The 9,397-nt window shown below is 52.1% G+C and overlaps 4 protein-coding genes and 1 non-coding gene across 5 annotated transcripts; 2 read left to right on the top strand and 3 right to left on the bottom strand.

Moving 5' to 3' along the window:
- Positions 1 to 60: 60 nt before the first annotated feature.
- RPL25 (60S ribosomal protein L25) lies at positions 61 to 1,026 on the top strand. Its single transcript, XM_062893728.1, has 3 exons — positions 61 to 202; positions 412 to 476; positions 537 to 1,026. The coding sequence occupies exons 1-3, from the start codon at positions 178 to 180 to the stop codon at positions 915 to 917; spliced, it is 471 nt and encodes a 156-aa protein (XP_062739566.1). The 5' UTR covers positions 61 to 177; the 3' UTR covers positions 918 to 1,026.
- A 67-nt stretch (positions 1,027 to 1,093) lies between these two features.
- On the bottom strand, positions 1,094 to 1,787 carry TIM8 (Mitochondrial import inner membrane translocase subunit tim8; the record flags this gene model as incomplete). The annotated part of the gene is made up of 2 exons (XM_062893727.1): positions 1,094 to 1,622; positions 1,673 to 1,787. 2 exons carry the CDS (start codon positions 1,785 to 1,787, stop codon positions 1,447 to 1,449), a joined length of 291 nt encoding a protein of 96 aa, XP_062739565.1. The 3' UTR covers positions 1,094 to 1,446.
- Positions 1,788 to 2,465: 678 nt separating this feature from the next.
- On the bottom strand, positions 2,466 to 5,246 carry HSP98 (Heat shock protein hsp98; the record flags this gene model as incomplete). The annotated part of the gene is made up of 1 exon (XM_062893726.1): positions 2,466 to 5,246. The coding sequence occupies one exon, from the start codon at positions 5,244 to 5,246 to the stop codon at positions 2,466 to 2,468; it is 2,781 nt and encodes a 926-aa protein (XP_062739564.1).
- A 532-nt stretch (positions 5,247 to 5,778) lies between these two features.
- On the top strand, positions 5,779 to 7,701 carry QC762_708790 (uncharacterized protein). Its single transcript, XM_062893725.1, has 2 exons — positions 5,779 to 7,351; positions 7,405 to 7,701. The coding sequence occupies exons 1-2, from the start codon at positions 6,256 to 6,258 to the stop codon at positions 7,434 to 7,436; spliced, it is 1,128 nt and encodes a 375-aa protein (XP_062739563.1). The 5' UTR covers positions 5,779 to 6,255; the 3' UTR covers positions 7,437 to 7,701.
- Positions 7,702 to 8,926: 1,225 nt separating this feature from the next.
- Positions 8,927 to 8,997, bottom strand: QC762_0111550. The gene has a single exon. It is a non-coding gene; the product is annotated as a tRNA-Gly (tRNA).
- Between the last annotated feature and the right edge of the window lie 400 nt (positions 8,998 to 9,397).

Raw genomic sequence — 9,397 nt, 5'->3', positions numbered from 1 at the left:
GCCAATCACACATTTCCTCCCCCAAAAGAGCGGGGCAGGAGCCACAACCAACCAGCCACAGGTCTCCGCACACACATTCTGTTAAATCGTTTTAGCAAAATTCCGCCAACATTTTTTCCCTTCCCCATCCACGACCGACTAGACGACAACTTCGCCCAGTGCCGACAAACAGCAAAAATGGCTCCCAAGGACGTTAAGAAAGGTACTTGAGAATCCTCTAGGAAATGGGTTGATACAAACACAACAATTTCGGCCGTCGCTCAGTGCGGAGCTTCGCCGCCGACCATGTCGCAAAATGATGGCGGCGAGGTGAAGCATCAAAGCAGCAGCAGATTTTGCGAGTTTGAACAAGACGGTCCTCCCCTTGTTCAGGCGAATGCTTTATACTGACTCGACTCTCCCACGATACAGGCGGTGCCTCCAAGGCTGGCAAGGGTGCTCAGGCGAAGAAGGCTGCTCAGGCTGCCCTCAAGGGTGTATGTTACTTCTTCTCTCCAACTTTGGCCTCACGATCAGAAGTCTAACCTCCTCTCCAGGTCCACGCCCACAAGAAGACCAAGGTCCGCTACAGCACCACCTTCCACCGCCCCAAGACCCTCCAGTTGTCTCGCGCCCCCAAGTACCCCCGCAAGTCGATCCCCCACGCCCCCCGCCTCGACGAGCACAAGGTCATCATCCACCCCCTCAATACCGAGGGTGCCCTTAAGAAGATCGAGGAGCAGAACACCCTCGTCTTCATCGTCGATGTCAAGGCCAACAAGGCTCAGATTAAGCTGGCTCTTAAGAAGCTTTACGACATTGACACCGTCAAGATCAACACCTTGATCCGCCCCGACGGCTCCAAGAAGGCTTTCGCCCGCCTCACCGCTGATGTCGATGCCCTCGACATTGCCGCTACCAAGCTTGGCCTCGTCTAAACGTTCGGTCGTGTGATGATGGATCGGGACTGGGAATGAAAAAAAAATACACAAAAATGGTGTTGTCAACGAAGAAGGGAATTGGGATTGCATTTTTCAATTGGCGTCAGATACCCGGCAATGAAAACAATTGACCATTCCTCGTTGATGATGGGCATATCATTTTGGTCCTTTGGTTGTGTCCTGTCGTGATGTCGAATTTGTGTTAGTTGCCATGTGATACGTAGGGTTCCAAGTAATGTACAATCCACGGTGTGGTGCCGTCTTTTCCAAACAGGTCTGCCATGATATGTAACCGCCCATTCCCATATGGGGACAATATCTCCTATCGTACAGCCCGCTCCCCTGCTTCCTCTCGCCCAGATGTGATATACAACGCTGCCCGTAGTCAACGTCTCAAACTCTATACCCCTTGGTCTGCCCATGTACCATAACATGTCCTCCATCTCCGCATTGTCGAATCCTCATTCATGATCGTGGTGGGGTTGGGTGATTTCAAACCATTCCGAAAGAAGAAGCCTTGCTGTTTCTAGTGACGTCCCCCCATGCCAGCCAGCTGCCTAACAGTAGCCATGTTGACGTCCATGAACCTCTCAACGCAGTTGGCGAGGCAGGCCTTTTCCGTGCCATCGAGGGCGCCCGACTTGAAGGTGGAGGAGGAGGCCATGCACTTTTTCCAGCAGAGGGAGGTGAGGGCGTGGGATTCTATACAGTTAGCAACACTATCTTCATTTTTCGGTGGAGGTAATGCATACGGCTCTGGATCTTGCTCTTTTGCTCCTCGTTGGCGAAGAACTGGCGGAGCTCGGCCTTGTCCTTGTCGTTGAGCTTCTCGATGTCGGCTTGGTCGAGGGCGAGGGAGGAGGACATTTTGGTGGTTGTTTGAGTGCTGATCTTCTTTCAGAAATTTAAAAATAAAGATCGAGGAAGTCAGAGAGGTGGTGGTGGTGATGGTGGTGGTATGGCTGGGTACCTGTCTGGGTGGACTTGGTGTTCAAGCTTCCAAGGTTCTTCCAAAAATATTCGGCGGGCGGTAAGTGACCAATCAGCGGCTCGTATGAAAGGTGAAGAGGAGGCCCACACCGAGCCACGTCGTTCATCATTCAGTGGAGTAACCTCATGACTTTGAATGGGTGTCTATTTAATACAGACAAGAAATTATTCGCCGTAGAGCTTTTCCCGACATTCTCGTGTAAATGGGGCGTGACCAAACTTCATGTCAAACACACATCAGAACACACACACGTCACACATGACGGAAAGAACCAAAGAAAGTACAATATCAACAGTTTATTGATCTCTGATCAATAGTTACACTAACTACACTTCTGTTGTTGTGCCATAAGGCTATGCAATACATGCTATGCATCAAAATGCCTCCCTATCGTAGCCTAGGCCTTTGCTCTGGCCATACAATTCCCTGTTCCATGAATAACCCTTCCGAAAACGCCGTCATTATCATCGCCATAATTTTGTTCCATCCACATCAATGTCATCAATACTCTCCTTCTCAATGTCCCCGGTCTTCTTGGCATCTCAACGACACCTCTAGTCATTGTAGAGATCTTCATCCATCGAATCGGGGGCAATCTCATCCAGAGCATCATCCGAGTCAATCATCATCTCCTCGTCAGAAGCCTCGCTCTCTTGGTGGTTGGGGAGAACAGTAACCTTGTTGTCCACCAGGTCGACACGAGCGACTTCGCCGTCACGAATGCTGCCGCGCAGGATTAGGATAGCCATGCGGTTGAGCACCTCCTTCTCAAGCAGGCGTTGCAGCGGTCTGGCACCATAGGCTGGCGAGTAGCCCTGGGCACCCAGCTTGTCTTTGGCTGCCTCCGACACCTTGATGATGACGTTGCGGTCGTTGTCGCTGAGACGCTTCTGGATTTCGCTAATCCGCAGGTCGACAATGCGGCGAATCTCCTTGCGGGTGAGACGGTTGAAGATGACAATCGAGTTGATACGGTTGAGGAACTCGGGAAGGAAGTAGTTGCGGAGAGCATTCATGACGAGCTCCCGAGTGGTGGGATCAATCTTGCCGTCCTTGCCGTTGGGCCGAGCGAGGTACTCGGCACCCAAGTTAGAAGTCATGACAACGATGCAGTTCTTGGCATCAACGACACGGCCTTGGCCGTCGGTGATGCGACCATCGTCCATGAGCTGAAGGAGAACCGTCAAAACTTCCTTGGCAGCCTTCTCAACCTCGTCGAAGAGGAGGATGGAGAAGGGCTTGCGACGAAGGGCCTCGGTCAGCTGGCCACCAGAGTCGTGACCAACGTAGCCGGGAGGAGCACCAATCATGCGGCTCAGGGAGTGACGCTCCTGGTACTCGGACATATCGAAGCGGATCATTGACTTCGGATCATCGAACAGGAACTCGGCAAGCGCCTTGGTGAGAAGCGTCTTACCGGTACCGGAGGGACCGCAGAACAGGAAGCTAGGAGGCTGGTTGGGGTTGGCCAGACCTGAGCGCTGCAGACGGATGGCGTTGGACACGGACTGGACAGCTTCTTTCTGACCGACGACAATCTTTCCGAGAGCCTTCTCCATATGCAGAAGCTTCTCCCGCTCGGTGGTCTTGAGGCGGGTGACGGGAATACCGGTCCAGCGGGCGACGATTTCGTTGATTTGGTCTGGTCCGACGACATCGGTGATCATGGAACCACCAGAGTCACCGCCGTTGGCATTCAGGGCAGCGTCAGCGGCAGCTTTCTCCTTCTCAAGGCGCCGGATGACAGCCTCTTGCTCGGGGATGGCGTAGTACTGAAGATCGGCAGCACGGCTGTGGTCTCCCACTCTGCTGGCATCCTCGGCCTTGACACGAAGAGCCTCCAACTTCAACTTGGCCTCCTGAATGTCTTTACCGCGCTGGCGCTCTCTCTCGTACTTCTCACGAAGTGGTCTCAACTCCTCCTCAACGTTCTCGGCATCCTGGCGGGCCTGAGCGAGTCGGGTCTTGGAAGCCTCGTCCTTCTCACGAGACAAAGCGTGAATTTCAATCTTGAGTTGGCGTAGCCGGCGCTCAAGGGAGTCGATAATTTCCGGCTGAGACTCGCGGGCTACACGAACTGCAGCGGCAGCCTCGTCGATCAGATCAACGGCCGAATCAGGGAGTCTGCGAGATGTGAGGTACCGAGCAGCTAGGTTGGCGGAGGCCACGATGGCGGCATCGGCAATGTTGACACCGTGGTGGACTTCGTACTTCTCCTTGAGACCACGGAGAATGGAAATGGTCTCGGGAATGGTCGGCTCCTTGACCAGGACTTGCTGGAAACGACGCTCGAAAGCGGCATCCTTCTCAATGTACTTGCGGTACTCGGCCAAGGTGGTGGCGCCGATACAGTGAAGCTGGCCTCTGGCAAGCATGGGCTTGAGCAAGTTGGCGGCATCCATGCCACCTTCGCCAGATGAACCAGCACCCATGAGAAGGTGGATTTCGTCGACAAACAGGACAATCATCTCCTTAGACTCCTGAATTTCCTTCAAAACACCCTTCATACGCTCCTCGAACTCGCCTCTGTACTTGCTGCCTGCGACCAGCGCACCGACATCCAGAGAGAGCAGCTTGCAGGCCGCAAGGTTGTCGGGGACATCATTGTTGACAATCCGCTGGGCAAGACCTTCGACGACGGTCGTCTTACCCACACCGGGCTCACCGATGAGCACCGGGTTGTTCTTTGTGCGCCGAGAAAGAATGCGGACGACGCGGCGAATCTCTTCCTCACGGCCAATGACGGGATCAATCTTACCCTCTCTGGCCATGGCGGTCATGTCGATGGTGAATTTGGCGAGATTCTCGTTCTCCTGCTCTGTGTCGGCATTGCGAGAGTCGACACGCTTGGTGCCGCGGATTTGCTGCACAGCCTCCTGCACTAGTTTTGGCTTGGGGATGTTGGCCTCCTTGAGGGCACCCTGGATCGACACATCTTCTGAGAGGGCTTGGATGAGATGGTCTACCGCTATGTAGGTATCCTTCTGCACCTTTTGCAGCTCCATGGCCTTGCGAAGGACATTGTTGAACGAGGGCGCCATCGAGACCGACTCTGGTGGGGGGTCTTGGCTCGGCAGGCGGACGAGCATCTTCTTGAGAGCACGGTCGAAGAGCTGGGGATCGCCATGGGCGCGCTCAACGACTTGTCGTAGGAGGGTTTGTGTCGTCCCTGGTGGTGCGTTCTGAAGATCTTTGCTCTGGTCGGGGAGGGGATCGAGTAGGGCGACTGCCAAGTGTACTGGCAGCAGCTGTGAGTGTGCGTACTGTTCGGCGAGAACCATGGCGTCCTCCAACGCCTTCTTGGCTCGGTCGGTAAACTCCATTTTCGAGTTCATTGTGAATTAGACTTTCGAGACTGAGCGTCTCGGGAACTGAGTGCGGTGGTTGTTCGAAGTGGTGATATTATATGAGGTAGACGATGTGGTGAAGCTTGGAGTGTGACGTCAGGCTTCAAATCGTTGTGCTGCTGAAAATAGTAGCAGATGATTTTGTTGGTTGTTATGGGTATCGTTGTCAACAGTTTGTTGTTTGTTTTGGTTCAGTCAATGGAGGGAACAAAGAAGAGAGGTAACACCACAGGCGAAGAATTTATCTTGGGCAGCGAGTGGAGAGACTGGGAGAAGTGTAAGTAAGCACTTGGTGCCCGAGGGCGAAGCAGCGAGATGTGGTATGATGGCACAGGAAGCTGCGAGAGCCTGCCAGAGCTCTCGAGAATCCTGGCCCCAGAAGCCCCTCGAATGTTCAGGCATCCTGCGCGGGGTAGCACCTGGCAGTGGGGCAGCGATCGACCAATGAGACCTCCACTTTGATGACTAGTACAAATAAAGACTAGTCCCATCCCCAACTCAGCTCCCATCTTGGCTTTGCCTTGGCACTCTTTGAGCTTGGGTCAACGCTTTCTTCAACGACAACGACAGATGAGTGACGACATGTGGGGGTCCGATCCAGCGCACAAGCAGACCTCTCAGACTCCGTTGACGTTCACGATGCTCTGGCTTCCGTTGAGATGGCTGCAAGATGGTCCTTGCCCTCACAGCAACCAAACCCTTCCAAACACACCATTTTCCTCTTCAAAAGGATGATCACTCGGCTCTATCCGTGCAATTATCGTATACTGGTCATCTAACTTCAGTCCCAGGGCCCAGTCTGAACCGACCTTTCCGAGACACTTTTTCTAGGTAGAGATACTGTGACGTTGTGTTCCCTCTATCTGGAAATCCAAGTGGATGAACCGTTTTTCTTCCATCTCGAGAACTATCACCACCAAACTCAGTGTCGAAACGCCATATTCTCATTCCCAGACATCACATTTCCAAGTATCACCCCAACAGCAAAAGGCCCACCATGACAATGCCCATCCCAACCCCCAATGAGCGCATCCGCCGCTTCAAAGAAGCCCTCTCCATAGTCTACGGCCCCTTTGACAACATCCTCTCCTCCCCGGACCCAGAAGCTTCCGCCTTGTCGTGGACGCCCCCCTCCTCCCCGGGCGCAGCCGGTCACCTAGGCCGTTACCTCTGGACCGATGCCTTTGGCGTAGTCAACTTCATCACCTTATCCAAAGAGCTCTCTTGTCCTCCTTACCTAATCCTCGCCAAAAGACTCGTCACCACCGTCCACGAAACCCTAGGCCGCACCCGGGACCTATCCTCCCGTCTCCCCGGTGCTACAGACGCAGAGCCCCTAAAGGGCGGTCTCCGGATAGGAAAACTCCATTCTGAGGAAGAAGACCCACGTGATGGCGACGGGCAGTATCACCACTACCTGACATTATGGATGTTTGCGCTCAACAGGCTGGCCTTGGCGACGGGGGAGAAACAGTGGAGTTTACTAGCTGTTCAGCTTGCCAAGGCGGTGCACAACAAGTTTATCGTCAGGAACAGGAGCAATCATCATGCAGAGAGGATGGTGTGGAAGATGTCTACTGATTTGTCGCGGGTGTCGGTTCCCACGGAGGGACATCTTGATGCCGCGACGGGGTTTGTCGTTTATAGGCTTTTGCAGAGAACGGCCGAGTACATGCATGGCCCACCGGGGGATTTGGTGTCAGAGATTGCGGATTACCGGCTTTTGATGGGGAGGGAGGGGAAGATGAGGGTGAGTAATGACTGTTTGGACTTGGGGATGGGGTTGTGGATATGCCATTTCTTCCGTGATGAGGATTGGGCCAGGACTTTGGGTAGTCAGAGTTTGGAGGTGGGGAAGATACTCCTGGATGGGAAGAGGGGGGTCGCGAGCAGGGACGCGAATAGGAGGTTGGCTTTCCGGGAGTTTGGAGCCTGTTTGGGGTTGAGGTGTTATGGGTGCGGAGCTGATGCGGAGCTGAAGGAGAGTGTGAAGGGGGTACTGGAGTTTTGGCAGCGATACTTGGAGGGTTCGACAGATGAGGATTTGAAGCCAATTTCGTTGGTCATGTACGCTGCGGCTGGGCTCCCAGGTGGTGAGTCTTTTGTTCTCTGTGTCGATGATGAAAATGTGACTGACAAGGCACAGCATTTGAGGATGGGTATCTGGGTCGCGGATAGACTGGAAGATGTTACTCAATCCAATACAACAATGATTCTTGTTGTGCCAATTTCTATCACGTTCTGGCTTCTCATTATCGTCATCGCGAAGGAATGGTGTCGTGACGAGAAGTTACGTGGCGCAAGCTCTTCGACCTTTGGGTATAATACTATCAAGGATCCTTCCAATGTTTCTATCTTCTGCACGACACCATTTTTATATATACTCATGCCACAATACCTCTACACAATAAAGATTTCAATCAACCTTACCTTACATAACACCCATGCCCTCGCGATAAACTACTCGTCTGTACATGTTCAAGAGTGTCCTGCCCACGGCGCTGAGCATACCAGCCCCGCCTGTTCATTATACCTTTTAGGTGGCTTGGGCGCTTACATTCGATCCTAATGGAGGTCTTCTCTTTCTGCCTCTTGCTTACCAACCTCACTGCCTTTGAGGACTTCCCCCAAACCGGACTCTATTCACAGACCTCGATGGCAAACCCAAGACGGTTTGGTGGCAAACTCAGCGAGCCAGTTTCATCGGCGAATCACCCGGTGGAGATGAGGACGACCACAAGGACTACACTGAGGCATGTCTCCGGACCTGTTCTTCAAGCCACCTAGAGCCATACTCTGTCCCGGTAGCACCCAAGAAAGCGCGACAACGCTCCACCTTTCCACTCGCCGACGCTGGATTGTCCATTGCAAAACGGCCAGCCTCCCCCATCGCCCCCAAAGCGCTACATGCGGGTGTAGATGTGACGCAAGTCCGAACTTTTTGAAGAGTTCAGACAAATGGACCAGAGGGTGATGAAGACTTGTCGTCGTCCAGTGAGGGAAAGGAACAGACAGTACAGGTTTTGGTTTTATATCGTGTAAATACCTAGGAGATTGGGAAAATCATCTGAGTTGATGTCAGACCTGCAGAACAAGATAAAGCATAGTCAAATCCGTGGCGCTGGGGTTGGGCAGGTGGTTTCATGTGTAAGTATCTCGTGGGCAGAGCGATTATTTTCCTGTAGCATATACAGTTGTTTAAGAACTGAAAAATAAAAGGATGGCAAACTTGGCAATCTTCAGATAGAAGGATAAGTCTTCTTCTGTTGAAGTGTTTGCTAATCGTGATGATTTTCTCGATGGTTGACACCGCTGCCAGTAATATATTATGAATGTCAATGTCTTGTGAATAACCCTTTGTTATTCTCACAATGATGGCCTTATCCTGAGAGTCTGGTGTAAAGTTCAAATTGAAGGAAAGAAACTATTCATTGCGATTCAGTAATATAGTCACTGTGCCTTTGATGTTAAACATCATTAGATACCTGGTCAAGAAACGCTGCATGTCTGTGTCTTCATGCTCCTAACCCTCAATTACCTCCATGGATCAATTGTAACTGCAACAGATATTGGAACCTGGCGGTGAAAAGAAAAAGAATTGCCATAGACCATTCTAAGTCCAAAAAAAAAAAAAATGCAAACGCTGGAAGCCAAATACACTATTGTGGTGAGTGGTCAGGATTCGAACCTAAGTCCTTCGCTCGGCGAGCAGAATGTAATACCGCTATATTACGCACGCCACGGATGTGTGCACCCGAATTTCAAGTCAAATAGTCTCTGTCTGTGTTGGGTCCTGACGTACTGGCGGTGTCTCGGGTTGGCAGCTGGCTGGGTCTGTAGGACCGTAAAGAGGCGTTGTCTTGACCGGAGTTCCGTGGAGCTTAAACTGTGACCTGAGAGGTGATGGGGATTGAATCTTGTGATTGAGGACGAGATTTCTTGTCCTTGGTAGTTTGGGGAATTTGATGGTTTCTGTTAGTGGGGCGAGGTGAAGTTTATGATAATGTCGAAATAGAAGGTCTTGATGACGGAATATCTTGATTTGCTACCCACTTACTTCATGTGCCTGAACTTTTGCCAACAGTGTGTCACTGCCACAAGAGAGGACTGGAAAGTACTTGCTGCCGACTTCATGTCCT

Source organism: Podospora pseudocomata, chromosome 7 (genome assembly GCF_035222375.1).
Source record: "Podospora pseudocomata strain CBS 415.72m chromosome 7, whole genome shotgun sequence".
Lineage (NCBI taxonomy): Eukaryota > Fungi > Ascomycota > Sordariomycetes > Sordariales > Podosporaceae > Podospora > Podospora pseudocomata.
Note: the sequence above shows the minus strand (reverse complement) of the source record. Positions and strands in the feature narration are given on the sequence as shown.